Source organism: Gossypium hirsutum, chromosome A13, assembly GCF_007990345.1.
Source record: "Gossypium hirsutum isolate 1008001.06 chromosome A13, Gossypium_hirsutum_v2.1, whole genome shotgun sequence".
Taxonomy (NCBI): Eukaryota; Viridiplantae; Streptophyta; class Magnoliopsida; order Malvales; family Malvaceae; genus Gossypium; species Gossypium hirsutum.
In genome coordinates, this window is record NC_053436.1 from 62,216,430 (window position 1) to 62,235,371 (window position 18,942).

General features: G+C 40.7%; 1 protein-coding gene across 1 annotated transcript; it reads right to left on the reverse strand.

Moving 5' to 3' along the window:
* Positions 1 to 17,009: 17,009 nt before the first annotated feature.
* On the reverse strand, positions 17,010 to 18,628 carry LOC107944356 (uncharacterized). Its single transcript, XM_016878185.1, has 2 exons — positions 17,744 to 18,628; positions 17,010 to 17,378 (listed from the first exon to the last, which is right to left on the reverse strand). Exons 1-2 carry the CDS (start codon positions 18,626 to 18,628, stop codon positions 17,010 to 17,012), a joined length of 1,254 nt encoding a protein of 417 aa, XP_016733674.1.
* Between the last annotated feature and the right edge of the window lie 314 nt (positions 18,629 to 18,942).

Genomic DNA, 18,942 nt, shown 5'->3' on the forward strand with positions numbered 1-18,942 from the left:
TAGGGTCTAAATCGAGCTGTTACAGTAGTCAGTGTTGACACCATTTTTTGGATGAAAACGGGGTCGACTTGGATTTTGAAAATGAAACGAAATTGGGAGTCGCCACCAATCTTTTTTGATGAGGTGTGATCGGGTCACCTCGTAAAATGGTTGTTTTTGATAAACAATTTGATTTTATTAAAACAACGAGTTTGGTCTACGAAATCCAAAAACAGGTTCGGGAGTCGATTACGCACGAGGAAGGATTAGCACCCTCGATGCGCCCAAAATTGGTACCTAGTTGATTAATTTAATGTCTTAATGTCGAAAGTTAAAAATGATTTTAAAATAAGCTTGAATGATGAAATTTGCAAAAGGATAACCAATTGTTTGAGTCATGTAAAGAAATTGAGTCCCAATACGTTAGGGTACAATTCCTCATAATCCCCGAACTTTGGATATTTCTCTTATTCCATACGAAAATCTTCATTTCGAGAAAGTAACATGCCACACCCAATACGTTAGGGCACAACAAGTTAAGTTCCCAAAATGATTTTTATGCATTCATCTTGAATAAAGAACATCCTTGGTTATTTAAGATTGACTAAGAAAATCAGACCCAATACGTTAGGGCTCAATTTCTCTCGAAAATCCCAAACTTCCAAAAAGCTTTTATTCAAAAAAACTTTAAATCGAGAAAATAATTTTGACGAATGGTTAAAACCAAAATGTATTTTCAAAAGGGTATGTTAAAAGGTTTATATACAATATGATGCAGATCCTTTAATTTAAAGCATATATACGTAAATATTTACAAATATATACAAGTATAGTATACAAGTAAACTTGCAAGTATGTGTGCACATATATTTAACTCGCCTATACAAGGATACACAAAAAGAGTAATGTAATATATAAAAAATAATATAAAAAACGTGTATATGTATATGGAAATCATGAAAATAAAATAAATGGATAAAGTATGCACATGGGTATATGTTTACGAAAAAATAAAAAGACATAAGTATATGTGCGTTGGTAAAGTACGAAATTATATATATGTATATCAAAATACTTATATGTCTATACAGTATGTATATATTAAAATGGTATAGAATGGTAAAAAAAGTATTTTTAAAAAAATGTATATACTATAGGAAATGAATGTATATTTTAGAACATGTATGTATAAAAAGAAATTAGGAAGAATAATACATATATATATAAATACGCACACATGTTTACAAAATAAAAAAAAACTAAAAAATATAAAAGTATATATATATATATATAAGTTGAAAAATAAAAAATAAACACACGTATAAAATTTATAGGTAGGCGTGTAATGTAAATCAAGCATATATATGTATATATATTATAAAAAAATATGTGAATACCATATAAGGAAAATGCATATATTATAAGAAAAATGCATGTGAATGAATATAGATAGAGATGATGATAGTAATAATGATAATATATAATATGATAATAATGTTAAAAAAATAAAAATAAAAATAGCCCCACAAAGTGTATTAAATCGAACGAAAGGCGAGAAAACAGAGACAAATTCGAAACAAATAAAAAAAACCAAATTAAATGCGCTGGAAACAATGGAGGACCAAAAGGGGAATTAACCCATCTCTCCTACATACTGCGCAGCACTGGGTTAAACCGTCACGCGATTAAATATTTGGGCCAAATTTAAAAGAAAAAAAAAACTTGATTAAGACGCGTCACAAAAGGGGGAGGGCTAACTGCGCAATTTCCCCATTTAAGTGGAGATGCGCGGACCCACCCCCACCAAAACGGCGCCGTTTTATAATCATCATTTAAACAACACAAAAAACCATTCTTTTCTAATTTCATTTCCAACCCCCAGTTTTAAAAAGAACAGAAAGCTGTTTGCTTTCTCTCCCTCCCCTATTTCTCTCCGTCGATCATGTTCTCCACCGCCCGCCGTACCACCACCGTACCCGGTGGCCGACGAAGCGCGGAGATGGGCTTCTTAGCCTCGTTTTGAGGCACATTCGAAGGCCATGCCTTCTCAACCCCAAAGAAATCGAAAGAAAGGTTCCCCCTCTCCCCGGTTCGACTTCGGCGATTGGAGAAGAGATCTCCAGCGATGAGTCTGTGGGAAGATCAAGGTGAGGTTACCTTTCTCTTTACCTTTTCGTTTATTTTCGCACATGAAAAAGAAAAAAGAACTAAAACACAATAAAAAACAAAGAAATCAAAACCCAGAATTAGATGAAAGAAACTATTGTAAAAACCAAAATGGGGATATGTTACGTATGTGTTGAATTTAAGCGAGCCCTTACAAATAAATGTTCGCTCAGTTGATAAACGAGCTACCGGCCTTCGGCTAAGTTAGTCTATTGTGTATGTACAAAAGGGTTGTTAATGTTGTGAAGCAAGTTTGGTATCGGTAAATTGCGTATTATGAAATATTCCGTTTAGCTAAATGTGTGTTATTCTTTGTTTATGCTGGAATTCCTTGCTCAAAACTTACTAAGCATAAATTGCTTACTCGTTACACTGCTCCTCTGTTATATAGATTTTTGGTTCTCCAGCTATCGGACTCGGGATCTTGAAGTCGAAGTCGCCCACACTATCAAAGGCTCTTTTGGGTACTATTTTGGTTGAATTTTGATATGGCATGTATAGGACTACCCATTGTTGTTTTCGAGTACTTTATGAAATGTATAAGTGTACAGCCATGCGAAAATGGCTTGTAGAAGTGGAGTATGGCATTAGACCATTCGTGTTTATGAATGTATAGATGGTTTCATGATGTAACTATAGTTGGAATGGAAGTGTTGAGCAAATGATCAGCCATTGGAATGGCTAAGTATGATCATATGTGGGCATATGTATGAGAAGGCCCTAGTTGGTCCATGAAACCCCGAAAATAGGTAAGGTTTACTTTGAAAACAGAGGCTGACAGCAGCAGTGGTGTGGATTGGAAAAATCACAAGAATTCGTAGGAGTGGAATTAAATAGTGAATAAATTACGTAATCGAACCTTGATGAATCTACTTTCATATGAAAGTAACGAAACAATCATATGAACAGTACAGTAAGAGATATCAGGGTTCTTGTGGAACAGGGCCAGAACAGTTTCTGGATTCCCTGTTCCGACTTTGGAAATTCACTATAAATTGACCAGAGATAATTAGGGGTCATACCATATATGTATGGATTCTTCTCTGAGTCTAGTTTCCATAGAAACAAACGGCATTAGTATTGAAGCTCTGTGCAGAGAGATATCCAAGTCGTAATGGGAAAAGGTCAGTGTAGTCGACCCCTGTAACATGGGAGAATTTGACTAATAAACTGTACTAATTGGCCTGATCAAAAATTCTAGAAAAAAATACATAGGTGGGGACATGAGTCTAGTTTCAGGGAAAAATCACAAAACTGATTTTCGAGTTGTGAAACTCAAGATATGATTTTTGAAGCGACTAGTACTCAGACTGGGCAGTGTCTGGAAAAATTTTTCAAAGTTTGTTAACATCTCGTGTCCGACTCCGGTGTCGGTCTCGGGTTCGGGGTGTTACATTAAATTGGTGTCATAGCTACGGTTTAGTCGATTCTAGGACTACCGTAATGTGTTGGGTCTAGCTATACATGCCATTTTATGTGATTACTTGATAGTGTGGTGATTTCTGACAATTGTAAATGTGTTTATAGTAATGGATCCCGATCGTGACCGAGAGGTAGCTGATGATCTTGAGAGTGTAGCGCCTGCTCCCGCACAAGGGACAGTGCCGGCAGACTCTCAACCTAATGCTAGTAATCCGAATGATGAAGCTAGACAAGCATTCTATAGCGTGATGAATGATTGGTTCAACCAATACATTCGAACTAATATGGCTGTTCCACAACCTCCATTCCCGACAAATACTACCCCCGCACCTACAATACCACCGGTAACGGACCAAATAAGGTCAAATAAGCCCCCAGTTGATAGAATCCGAAAACATGGGGCTACTGAATTTAAGGCTATGGATAGCGATGATGCCGAGCAAGCTGAATTTTGGCTGGACAACACTATCCGGGTACTCGATGAGCTATCTTGTACACCCGATGAATGCCTAAAGTGTGCTATCTCCTTGCTACGTGATTCTGCCTACTATTGGTGGAGTACTCTGACTTCTGTTGTGCCCCGAGAGCAAGTAACTTGGGAGTTTTTCCAAACTGAGTTTCGGAAAAAGTATATCAGTCAGAGATTTGTTGATCAAAAACGGAAGGAATTTCTTGAGCTTAAGCAAGGCTCCATGTCGATTACTGATTACGAGCGAAAATTTGTTAGACTTAGCAAATACGCTCGGGAATGTGTTTCATCCGAAGCTATTATGTGTAAACGCTTCGAGGATGGGCTGAATGAAGATATAAAAATGTTCGTTGGCGTTCTTGAAATACGAGAGTTCGTGGTACTTGTTGAACGAGCTTGTAAAGCCGAAGAGCTTAGAAAAGAAAAGCAAAGAGTTGATGAGGGAACTGGAGAGTTTCGTAAAAGATCCTCGGGAAGGTCTCTTCAACAGACATCGAAGAGATTTCGAGATGATGCGGGCCAGTTTAGAGGCACTTCGGGCCTTTTTAGACGAGATCGTGATCGACCCCCTGTGGGTACACGAGGCACTTCGGTTGCCAGTGTTGGGAATGAACGTCGAGATAGAACGAAGTGTCGATATTGCGATAAATGGCATTCGGGGAGTTGTAGATTCCCTGACCGCTCCTGTTACAAGTACGGATCAGTTGACCACTTCATTAAAGATTGCCCGAGGTTGTTTGAACAGAATGAAAATCAGAGTGGGAAACCGGGTGCTACCACTGCTCGAGGTAGACCATCTGGAAATACGGGCAATGCTAGTGGTGGTCAGAGAGGATCTAGAGATGATATAACCAGATCCGAAGCTCGTGCGCCTGCTAGAGCTTATGCTATACGTGCCCGCGAGGATGCTTCTTCGCCTGATGTTATTACCGGTACATTCACTCTCTTTGATACTAATGTAATTGCTTTGATTGACCCCGGTTCTACTCATTCTTACATATGTGAAACCTTAGCATCCAGTAAGACTTTACCTATTGAGTCTACTGAGTTTGTAATTCGGGTGTCAAATCCCTTGGGTCATTACGTGCTTGTCGACAAAGTGTGTGAGAAATGTCCCCTGGAAATTCGAGGTTCCTGTTTTCCGGCGGACTTGATGCTTTTGCCATTTGATGAATTTGATGTTATCCTTGGTTTGGATTGGTTGACCGCGCATGATGCGATTGTGAATTGCAAGAGCAAGACTATTGATTTGAGGTGCGCAAATAACGAAGTAGTCCGAATTGAGTTTGCGGACTTGGAGGGGATGCCAGCTGTAATATCAGCAATGTTGGCACAGAAATATGTAAGAAAAGGGTGCGAAGCATACCTTGCGTATGTACTTGATGGCAAAGAATTAGAAAAGAAACCCGAATCTGTGCCGGTGGTTTGTGAATACCCGGATGTTTTTCCGGAAGAATTACCGGGTTTACCACCTGTTCGGGAGGTAGAGTTTGGTATTGAGCTTGTACCTGGGACTACGCCGATTTCGATAGCTCCGTATCGTATGGCACCAACCGAGTTAAAGGAGTTGAAAGCTCAGTTGCAAGAACTGACGGATAGAGGTTTCGCTCGACCAAGTTTCTCACCTTGGGGTGCACCAGTATTGTTCGTGAAAAAGAAGGACGGAACCATGAGGTTGTGCATTGACTATCGTCAGCTGAATAAAGTGACGATAAAGAACAAATATCCGTTGCCGCGCATTGATGATTTGTTCGACCAACTGAAGGGAGCCTCAGTGTTCTCAAAAATAGATTTGAGATCGGGCTATTATCAGTTGCGAATTCGAGATTCAGATATTCCTAAAACTGCCTTCAGAACGAGATATGGTCACTACGAATTCTTAGTGATGCCGTTTGGGCTCACTAATGCCCCTGCAGTATTTATGGATTTGATGAATCGGATCTTCAGACCGTATTTGGATCGGTTCGTAGTTGTGTTCATTGATGACATTTTGGTCTATTCAAGAGATGAGACCGACCATGCTGAGCATCTGAGGCTAGTGCTGCAAATTTTGCGGGATAAGCAGTTATATGCTAAGTCCAGTAAGTGTGAGTTCTGGTTAAGAGAGGTTAGCTTCTTGGGTCATGTGGTATCCGCGTCGGGTATTCGAGTTGACCCGAACAAAATTTCAGCCATACTTGACTGGAAACCTCCGAGAAATATTACTGAAGTTCGGAGCTTTTTGGGGCTCGCCGGTTATTACCGACGATTTGTGAAAGGTTTCTCGATGATAGCCACACCAATGACGAAGCTACTTCAAAAGGATGTTAAGTTCGAGTGGACGGAGAAATGTCAGAAAAGTTTCGACCAACTGAAAACTCATTTGACTGAAGCTCCAATTTTGGTGCAACCCGAATCAGGTAAAGAGTTTGTCATTTATAGTGACGCATCCCTACTTGGGTTGGGTTGCGTATTGATGCAAGAAGGTCGAGTCGTGGCCTATGCGTCGAGACAATTGAAGCCACACGAGAGGAATTATCCGACCCATGATCTCGAACTAGCTGAATTGTACGTTTATCAAATTGTGAGATTACACGGGGTACCTGTTTCTATCGTGTCGGATAGAGATCCGAGATTCACCTCACGATTTTGGAAGAAATTGCAAGAAGCTCTGGGTACCAAGCTGCATTTTAGCACTGCTTTTCACCCCCAAACCGATGGTCAATCCGAGCGGATAATTCAGATACTTGAGGATATGTTGAGATGTTGCATCCTCGAGTTCAGTAGTTCATGGGAACGGTATTTACCTTTGATTGAATTCACTTACAACAATAGTTTTCAATCAAGTATTAAGATGGCACCTTACGAGGCTTTGTACGGTCGTAAATGCCGTACACCATTGTTTTGGACCGAGCTCGGTGAAAGTAAAATTTTTGGAGTTGATTTGATTAAAGATGCTGAACAGAAAGTAAAGGTAATCCGTGAAAGTCTGAAGGTAGCCACGGATCGTCAGAAGTCGTACGCAGATTTGAAACGAAAAGACATCGAGTATCAGGTGGGAGACAAAGTGTTCCTTAAGGTTTCACCTTGGAAAAAGATACTCAGGTTCGGCCGTAAGGGCAAGTTGAGCCCAAGATTCATTGGGCCGTACGAAATCTCCGAACGAGTTGGTCCGGTTGCGTATAGATTGATTTTGCCCCCGGAGCTTGAAAAGATTCATGACGTCTTTCATGTTTCGATGCTTCAACGCTATCGATCTGATCCATCGCATATAATTAGCCCATCAGAGGTTGAAATTCAAGTCGACATGAGCTATGAGGAAGAACCGATGCGTATCCTAGCTCATGAAGTGAAGGAGTTGCGAAACAAAAGAGTTCCGCTAGTAAAGGTGTTATGGCTCAAACACGGGATCGAGGAAGCTACTTGGGAGACCGAGAGCTCGATGAAAGAACGATACCCAAACCTATTTACCGGTAAGATTTTCGGGGACGAAAATTTCTTAAGTGGGGGAGAGTTGTGACAGCCCAAAGTTGACCCTAGTTGGGAAGTGGTTTCGGGACCGCTAAACCGAGTCACCGAAATGTTTGAATGTGATACTTATTGTCTAGAATATGTAATTATGAATGTGTGAAAATTTCAAGCTTCAATTTGGTTGATTTCATGTGAATTTAGTCAATAGGACTTATGTGAGAAAATTCTAAAATGTGATAGGCCAATGTGTGAGGACCTATTAGTGCATGTGGACAAAGGGGGACTTGCATGTCAAATTCCCCCTACTAGTAGTGGCCGGCCATGACAAGCATGGTAGACCAAGTTTGATGGCCAAGACATGTCATAGACATGTTTTGTTGGTGCATCATGGGTGGAAAAAAATAAAATAATAGGCATGGAAATTAAATAATGAAAAGGAGTATGATGAATACACAAAAAAAAAGTGTGTAGTTGATTCTTTCCCCCCCCATTGCCATGAGCTAAAGAAAAGAGAGGAGAAGATCTTTGTTCATCCTTTTCTCTCCTTCATTTAGCCTAAATTAGAAAGAAAAACAAAGAAAAAATTTTCTCATCCTTTGGTTCATCCTTGGCCAAAAATTTTAAGGAGGAAAGAAGAAGAAAGGTGAAGAGATTCGGCCATGCATGTAGCTAGGCTAAGGTATGTTTGATGATGTTCCATGAGATGCATGCATGTTTTAGTTGTTAGCTTGAGTTCTACCTAGCCCATGGTCTAAATCTTGCTATGTGATGGAATTGGCACTTGACCATGGATGCATCATTCTTGGTTGGTGTTTGATGTTGTGGTGATGAGGCATGAGGATGAGTTAAGATTCGGCCTAGGTGGAGGTTGTGTTAATGCCATTGCATGCAAAATATGAAGCTTGTTAATGATGCATGTGATGATGGCTTGATGATTCTTGAACCTCCTTTTTAGCATTTTTGTGTGAGCACATATGTGCATTGGTTGCTAAATGGAGAAGAATCGGCTAGCAAGATGTGTGCTAAGGCCGAATGTAACTTTGCATGTTAATGAGCAATGCATGTGTTAAATTGATGAAAAGGGGGAGGATGCTTTACTAGTGTGTATATGTGTGTATTAAGTGTTGAAATCGACCCCAAAAATAGACATGCATATTCGGCCAAGGGGAAAGAAATTAGCTAATATGTTGTGTTGATGCATGATTTTTGCATGTATGAGACTTTAATGTCTAATGTATAAATATGGGCTAAGTGCCTTGTGTTCATCTTTTTGATGCCTAAATGATGAAATCAATTTATTTGTTTAATTAAGCTCAAGAGCAAAGGGGAAATAAATCCGATAAAGGGAAGGAAAAAGTGGTTGAATAGCTAGCGGAATCGTTCGACAACACCCGAGGTAAGTTCTTGAGTAAGAGAGCTTAAATTACGATGTGATTAAATCATGCTCTATGTGTGGCTATTGAGCCGAATGTGCAAGGACGATATGTGCCTTGTGTTTGAGTTTCGCAAATGAAAATGAAATATGAATGTGCCATGAATTATTGTTAGATGTGCATGATTAATTGAATGCTGTCCGGGCTAAGTCCCGAAGGCTTTGTGCTAAGTGAATATATCCGGACTAAGATCCAAAGGCATTTGTGCGAGATACAAATTCCGGGTTAAGCCCCGAAGGCCTTTGTGCGAGATACTAAATCCGGGTTAAGTCCCGAAGGCATTCGTGCGAGTTATTAAATCCGGGTTATGTCCCGAAGGCATTGTGTGAGTTACTAAAACCGGGCTATGTCCCGAAGGCATTTGAACGAGGAGCTATATCCGGTTAAATTCCGAAGGTACGTGATTTGGTAATGAATGAGCTTGCTGTAAAATTCCAGCGAATACTCGAAAAACATCCCAATATGGGGATATGTTACGTATGTGTTGAATTTAAGCGAGCCCTTACAAATAAATGTTCGCTCAGTTGATAAACGAGCTACCGGCCTTCGGCTAAGTTAGTCTATTGTGTATGTACATAAGGGTTGTTAATGTTGTGAAGCAAGTTTGGTATCGGTAAATTGCGTATTATGAAATATTCCGTTTAGCTAAATGTGTGTTATTCTTTGTTTATGCTGGAATTCCTTGCTCAAAACTTACTAAGCATAAATTGCTTACTCGTTACACTGCTCCTCTGTTTTATAGATTTTTGGTTCTCCAGCTATCGGACTCGGGATCTTGAAGTCGAAGTCGCCCACACTATCAAAGGCTCTTTTGGGTACAATTTTGGTTGAATTTTGATATGGCATGTATAGGACTACCCATTGTTGTTTTTCGAGTACTTTATGAAATGTATAAGTGTACAGCCATGCGAAAATGGCTTGTAGAAGTGTAGTATGGCATTAGACCATTCGTGTTTATGAATGTATAGATGGTTTCATGATGTAACTATAGTTGGAATGGAAGTGTTGAGCAAATGATCAGCCATTGGAATGGCTAAGTATGATCATATGTGGGCATATGTATGACAAGGCCCTAGTTGGTCCATGAAACCCCGAAAATAGGTAAGGTTTACTTTGAAAACAGAGGCTGACAGCAGCAGTGGTGTGGATTGGAAAAATCACAAGAATTCGTAGGAGTGGAATTAAATAGTGATTAAATTATGTAATCGAACCTTGATGAATCTACTTTCATATGAAAGTAACGAAACAATCATATGAACAGTACAGTAAGAGATATTCGGGTTCTTGTGGAACAGGGCCAGAACAGTTTCTGGATTCCCTGTTCCGACTTTGGAAATTCACTATAAATTGACCAGAGATAATTAGGGGTCATACCATATATGTATGGATTCCTATCTGAGTCTAGTTTCCATAGAAACAAACGGCATCAGTATTGACGCTCTGTGCAGAGAGATATCGAAGTCGTAATGGGAAAAGGTCAGTGTAGTCGACCCCTGTAACATGGGAGATTTGACTAATAAACTGTACTAATATGCCCAACCAAAAATTCTAGAAAAAAATACATAGGTGGGGACATGAATCTAGTTTCAGGGAAAAATCACAAAACTGATTTTCGAGTTGTGAAACTCAAGATATGATTTTTGAAGCGACTAGTACTCAGACTGGGCAGTGTCTGGAAAAATTTTTCAAAGTTTGTTAACATCTTGTGTCCGACTCCGGTGTCGGTCTCGGGTTCGGGGTGTTACATTTTCATTGTGGATTGGAATCGACATCGAATCAACATCATTTCAACATTTTCTGTAAAGAAAATACGTTTTCAAAAAATTTTCAACCTAATTCGTTCCTCGTACATGGATCATTGGCTGTGGATAATCAAAATAATATTCCCGCTGCACCACGGGGAGTACTGGGAGTTCCAACAGTATTAACACTAAGGGATATTATGTATAAAACAAATAGAATAACGTATTTAAGTTATGATTTTCACTTGTAAGTCCTCACTAGTTGAAGTATTGTACAATGGTTGTAAATATGAACAGTACATCTAGTTGTAAGTTAGCTGAGACAATATTCTTAAATAAGATGTAGATGTTGAAAATTAATACGTTTCATTTTTTAGTAAGTTTGTAAATAGAGGTGTAACACCCAATATATGGATCTGGCGAATCGGATCAGGTTGAGGGTGTTATAAGGTCAGCCATTAGTTATTTGATTTTTACTTCCTTGTGTTTCAAATGTGGTCCTTCCTATCTTTCAACGAATTGACCGTTTTTGGTTAGTCCTGTTGGGTCTGGTGCCCTAAGTCTAGTATTTTTGTCTAAGTACACTTGTAATTTTTTTGAACAGATTGGTTAATAAAATAATTAATAAATTAAATTGATATACTCTATATTATTTCCTCAAATGGTTTTTTCACGTAAAGAAAAATAGAAGAAAATGTTACTAATTGGTTGCTTAAATGTTTAAGTAATACTAAGTGGTATTACATGATCGGATCGTAGTACAAAAAGACAACTTGTATCAATAGATGAATCTAAACATGTCTTTAGTCTAATTGGAAATGAGCAAACCAATTAAAAGACTAAAACATTGTCTATCAAGTCCAATTTAGAAATGTCTTGTCTAGGGCATTGGAGCGGATAACTCTTAGAAGATAGAGACATAGATGTGACTCACTGGACTGATAGTACATCGGACAATAACCAAGTAGAATACCTAAATCTTGAGTGGATGGCATTCATTGAATGACATACCTAAATCTTGAGTGGATGGCGGACTATGTATGCGTGGCTTGTACACTTTGATGTAAGTAAAAGCCTCAGTTCAAATAGATAAGGAATTGAAAGTTAGTGCGTTGGGTGTACGATTTCTGTAGCATGTAGCGTCATTCAAAACAGTGGAATTCATAGCCAAAACATAGGCAAATGATATACTCTCATTGGCATTACGTGGTTGTTGAAAAGTAAACTTGGCCACGAGTCGTCCGTCTTTGTGACGGATGACTTGATCACTATTTTATAGTGATTGATTTTTTATGAAGGAAGATGTAATGGTTACCATGAGATAAAATGGATCATATTGGGAGAATGGATATTATCCCAAAGAGATCAAGAATATCTTATGAGGGTAATACACTTATGACAAGGTGTAACACCCCAAACCCGGCCTAGACGTTATGGCTGAATCTGGCAAAGTCAAATGAGAATGTATTTAAAACCGTATTTACCCAAAAATCATCCCCGTTACCACCTTTTACTTAACTTAGAAAGTATATATATTGATTAATTTGCTTCAAAATGTTTCTTAGTTCACAGAAGCTTAAGAACAAATAGAGTTGCAGTTCCAAAATCCATAAACAGGATTTCAAAATTCCAAACTTAACCCAAATAGTCTGAAACCAGAAATTACATAATTACCCTCAATTATAGCAAATAAAATAATAATAGCATTAAAAACCTTTAAAACCAGAGTGTATGTAGCAGTGGTCACGGTCGAGCCCTCCGCTATATTATCCACCTACTGTTGGGGATTACCTGACAGACAAATAAAATAAGGTGTGAGTTTTCGCAAACTCAGTGTGCACATCCCCATGGTAAAGCATGCATGTAAGCGGGTAGCAGTCAAACAGTCATAATCGAGCCTGAGCTCTTAACAAAGCCAGTGTGGCCTTAGCCTACTTAGAATAGTATTAGATACATTCGAGCTTTAACCCATACAGACATACATGCATATCAATCAGAACAATAATGCCCACCAACCCTGCACACCATCTCCGTCCAACCCAACACACTATGTGGGGATAAGATCGACCCACCCAGCCCTGCACACCAAGTATGGGGATAAAATCAACCCATCTAACTCTACACACAAGAGGTACCGTAAAACAGCACATATCAATAATTACAGCAAAGCTGTCAGATAAGCGGCTAAAGAGCCTTTCAGTTTTCTTTCTCTTGCATATCAACCCACAACCCAATGCAATGTAACATAAATAATGTCATGGCATGCTTTTTAACAGTAAACAGTTTATGTGTGCTATACTCAGATAAGATCAATATTTATACCCATGCTAAGTATACCATGCTAACATACATCTCAATATCACGTCACAGAATAGGGCCTAAATAACACTTACCAACCCCTTTAACAGGTCACAGTCGACTAGGGTGACCCATGCAACTTTCCAAAACAAATTAGGTTATTGGGCTCACACGCCCATGTGGCCTGCCCGAATGAGCCCACACGCCCTTGTGGTTCACATAGTCTGGCCCAGATTCCCACACACCCGTGTGTAGCCATATGCCTGTGTGGCCAACACAGCCCAATTGGTCTAGCTCGTACCTCGTACACTGCCTAGCCAGCCTCACATACCCGTGTCTGTCGTGCCCGTGTGGCATGCGCTCGGCCTAGCTCATCGATCATACGGTCGTGTATCGACACGCGGCATCCACACGGGCAGTCCACAAGCCCGTGCGGCGTCGAGAGTAGCATTTTTGGGTTTCACCTAAACACGATTTTAGACCGATTGGAGTACACACCTGGTTCTGATCAAAGCCTAACGCAATCCCAAACACTCCAGAACCTATATTTGACAATCGTAAACCAAAATTTCAATCTCTTGATTCGAATAATTCAAAATAGGAAAATCTCGAAACGAGAGATCTACTCACCTTCAACGAAAAACGGCTATTACTCGCTGTTTGGAACCCGTTTAGCGATCCACAGAACGTCGATTGTCACCTAAATAGTAAATTAACTCCCTCTTAAACAATCTCTAAAACAAACATCACAATTTAACAAAACCATACTTACCGAGCCGACGAAACCGCGAGTAGTACGCCAAAACTAATTGAAAGAAAGAAAACGGAGGAGAGGGGTAAAAGGAATAAAATTTCGGCAGTAAGGGGTGTTTGGGAAAAATAGAAGAAGAAGGAGGAAAAAGAAAGAAAAAAAAGGGTAGAGAGAGCGAAAAGAAAACTGGTTAAGCAAACATCTGATAAACCCTACCCCCCTTTAGTGTTTTAGTCCAACTTAAACGTCCGCACGGCTTATCAGTAAAATAATGCCACACTCACGACTCAAACTCGGGATCTCAGGAAAAACCCTTGACACTTAACCACTAGACCAGTAGGCCCATTCTGTTAAGTTCCCACCAGTAAATTCTTTTTAGCCCATTAACCAAAAGTCAGACTTTATCCAAATAAAACCAAAAATTTAGCCCAAGATAAGGCTCGAACTTGGGACCTCCCAAACACACCCCAAAGCACATAACCTCTTAAACCACATATATATTATGCCAAAAAGAATCAAAACAAAAGTTTCGATATTTTCATGCTCAACAATTGCAAAAGCCAAAATTATAGAAATTTGGGGTGTTACAACTCTACCTCCTTAAAGAAAATTTGTCCTCGAATTTTTACCTGATTAGAAAAGGTGAGGATACTGCTGATGCATTGCTTCCTCTGGCTCCTAAGTAGCCTCCTTAGTGCTATGATTCCACCACAGCACCTTCACCAAAGGAATAGATTTCCTACGCAGGACTTTAATGTCACGACCCACAATTTGAACTGACTCCTCCTTGAACGTCAGATCTGGTCTAACCTCAATTTTCTCCATAGGCACAATGTACATGGGATCAGAGCGGTAACGTCTCAACATTGAGACATGAAAAACATCGTGAATACAATCTAACTCTGGAGGTAACTCCAACTGATACGCGACTTGCTCCACTCACTTTAAAATTCTGTATGGTCCAATAAATCGAGGACTCAGCTTACCCTCGCGTCCGAACCTCAGAACCTTCTTCCATTGCAAAACTTTAAGAAAGGCCAAGTTCCCTACAGAAAACTCGATGTCCTTCCTCTTCAAATCAGCATAAGACTTTTTTCTATCAGAAGCCATTTTTAGATGCTCTCGAATCAACCGGACCTTATCCTCAGCCTCTGAAATCAACCCAGAACACATCTCTCACCCAACTTAGTCTAGCACAAAGGAGTGCAACACTTATGACCATAAAGTGCCTTATACGGTGCCATCTAAATACTAGACTAATAGCTGTTATTGTAAGCAAACTCTGCCAAAGGCAAGTACTCCACCCAACTACCTCAGAAAGCCATAACACATCCCCTCAACATATCCTTCAGTAATTGAATCACCCTCTCCGACTGACCATCTATCTGAGGATGAAAAGTAGTACTGAAGTCCAAATGAGAACCCAATGCCTTATGAAGTTTTTGCCAAAACTGAGATGTAAAACAAGGATTCCTATCGGAGATGATAGACACAGGAACCCCATGCAACCTCACTATCTCGAAAAAGTAGAGCTTAGCTAGCTTTTGCATGGAGAAGTCTGTCCTCATCGGAATGAAATGTGCCGACTTGGTCAATCCATCCACAATAAAAACAGAATCTTCTTAGTGGGTGTTAAGGCAACCCACTAAAAAAATCCATCATTACTCTCTACAATTTCCACATCGGTATCTTCACTGGCTGTAGCGAACCCGAAGGTAACTGATGCTCAGCCTTAACCTGCTGACAAGTCAAACAACGAGCAACAAAGTCGGTCGCCTCACGTTTCAAACCCAGCCACCAATTCAACTCTCAGAGATCTTTATACATCTTATTTCCACCAAGATGCATAGCGTAAGGACTACTAGTTGCCTCTCTCAGAATCGACAGTTTCAAATCCTCATCATTAGGTACATAGATCCTACCTTGAAAGCGCAATACCCCATCACTGTCAATCCCAAAATCAATAGCAGTTCCAGCCTCAACCTGACGGAATCGCAACTCAATGGACTTATCTCCTAACTACTTATCCTTAATCTGATCTAGCCACGTCGGTCTAACATGCAACTCAGCCAGGAGACTCTTATCATCATAAAGACTCAGTCGAGTGAACAATGCTTTCAAATCAATCATAGCCTTATGGCTTAACGCATCGGCCACCACATTGGCGTTACCTGGATGATATTCAATACTGCAGTCGTAATCCTTAAGCAGCTCCACCCACTGACACTGCCTAAAATTTAACTCCTTCTGAGTGAGGAGATACTTGAGGCTCTTGTGATCAGTGTAGATGGTACACTTCTCACCGTACAAATAATGCTTCCAAATCTTTAATGCAAAGACAACTGCAGCTAACTCCAAATCATGCGTTAGATAATTAGCCTTTGAGCTGACGAGATGCATAAGCAACTCCCTTACCGCCTTGCATCAGAACGCAACCCAAACCCACATGTGATGTGTCGTTATACACTACGAAGTCCTTACCAGGCTCTGGCTATATCAGAACCGGAGCCTGAGTCAAAGTTGTCTTGAGTTTCTCAAAACTCTCCTGCTGTGCGACTGTCAAAACAATAGGAACTCCCTTACGCAGTAACTTAGTCAACGGTGCTGCGATCAACGAGAACCCTTCTACGAAAGTCGGTAATATCCTGCCAGTCCCAAAAAACTGAGGACCACTAACACATTCTTCGGCTGTCTCCAATCCAACACAGCCTCAATTTTACTAGGATCAACACGAATTCCCTCAGCAGACACCACATGTCCCAAAAAGATTACTTCTTGAAGCCAAAACTCACACTTAGAGAACTTTGCATAAAGTTGTTTCTTACGAAGGATCTGCAGAACAAACTTGAGATGCTCATCACGTTCATCCTTAGACTTAGAGTAAATCAAGATGTCGTCGATAAACACCACCACGAACTGGTCTAAGTAGGGATGAAACACATGGTTCATCAAATCCATGAATGTCGCTGGTGCATTAGTCAACCTCAAGGGCACAACCAAGAACTCGTAATGTCCATAACGAGTCTTAAATGTCGTCTTATGCACATCGGCCTCCTGAACACTTAACTAATGATAACCTGATCGTATATTGATCTTGGGGAACACAGAAGCCCCCTGAACTGATCGAATAAATCATCTATCCTCAGAAGTGGGTATTTATCCTTAATCGTCAACTTATTCAACTAAAGATAATCGATACACATCCTCATCGTACTGTCCTTTTTCTTTACGAATTGAACAGGTGCTCCCCATGGAGACACACTAGGATGATTAAACCCACAATCCAATAGCTTCTAAATTTAAGCCTTCAGTTCTGCCAACTCCTTTGATGCCATTCGATAAGGGGCGATAGACACTAGTGCTACACCAGGAATCAACTCAATCCCAAATTCTAACTCACGACTCAGAGGCAATCTCGGTAATTCTTCTGGAAAGACATATGGAAAGCCCCTCACAGTACGGATGTCCTTAACCAATGAGTCCACAAAATTAGAGACACTGATGTAGGCCATAAACACCTCACATCTTTTCCTCACCAGCTTCTCTGCCACTAATGCAGATATCACATTAGACAAATAGTTCCATCGTTTACCAATCACGACTATCTCATTATCCTCCTCGGTCCTCAGAACAACCCTCTTTTCAGCACAATCCAGTCTTACATGATGCTTCACCAATTATTCCATACCCAAAATTAAGTCGAACTCCCCAAATAGAAGTTCCATCAGATTAGCCAGAAATATCGTTCCTTGGGCTTCCAACGGAACGTCTCTGAATAGTTTACTAACCTTAGTGGACTACCCCAACATACTCACCACTGAAATCTCGCTAGAAGTACTCTCATATGGTATTCCCAAAGTCTTAGACACAAAACACGTAACATAGGAATGTGTAGAGCCTATGTCTATTAGTGCAACATAAGGTACATCAAGAATTAAAAACGTACCCGTGATGACATCCGGAGCATCTCCATCCTCACGACGATGTGCAGCATAGACAAGTACAGACTGCCTCACCTCAGTCGGCCCAGCACCTCTGCCTGGTGCTCTCTAACCTCGACCCATACCATTACAACCCCTAACCTATCCTCGGCCCCTAGATGACTGATGTACCCCTCTCGACGGCTGTGTAGTCTCAGCAACCGGACTTGCACCTGATTGCCCCTCAGTGGACAATCTTTAACTCGATGCTCAGTTGACCCACACCTTAAACAAGCCTCAGTAGCTCTCCAACACTTGCTCGGATGGCGTCTATTACAAAGCTGACACATCACCACCCCAACAGGAACAGCAACAGTAGGCCCAACTCTCACGGGCCCATCAGTCCTGGCCTTTTTCTTAGGCCTCAACCCTACATTCGTAGGCTCAGAATCCCTCTTAGCATTCCTTTTTTCACGGTTTGGGCGCTCAGAGCGCTTCACCTCCCCGGCTATCTTGGCCTTCTCGATCGAGGCGGAGAAATCTCGCTCCCCTTGTGGAGCTATCAGAACCCGCAGACTATCACAGAGACCATCCTCAAATCGGACACCGTGCTCATATTTGGTCACCGCCACGCCCCTCTTATAACGGCTCAATATAATGAACTCAGCCTCATACTCCACCACTAAAAGGTCACCTTGAGTGAGATTTAGAAACTCTCGTCGCCTCGTGTCAGTGTAGCTGACTTTCACATACTTACTGTGATAAATGGTCTTAAAAAGATTCCAAGTCAGCCGATCAGGCTGAGTTCCCTCCTTAACAGTCAGCCACCACTGATACGCCTCATCTCGCAGCAATGGCACAGCCCCCTTGAGCTTCTGCTTATCAGAAAAGTCCAGATCGTCCATTATATGCTCCGTGGCCTCCATCCAATACTTAGGCACACTCAGAGCAACCCCAACGATGCCTCTGAATATCTCAGCCCATTCGATTGGAGTCATTTTGTAACCAATCCACGGCCTCTAGATCTAGTATTAGCCCTAGTGACCCTCTCTAGAATTCGCAGCATGGCCTGAGACAGTGCGTCGTCCCTAGCTGCACAGTCTTGAGGCTTCGCACCAGTCTTAGTAACTAGTGACACCGGCGTTTCACTAGTGTCCAGATTAGGGATCGTATTAGATGTGAAGGACTCAATTTGGATCCCTCTACGACCTCTACCTTGGCCTCTAGTACCCCGTCCACGAGTATCACGTGTGCTCATCGTAACTATCGAATTAATTTGTATTTAGAAGTTTTATGCACATTAGTTTACAGT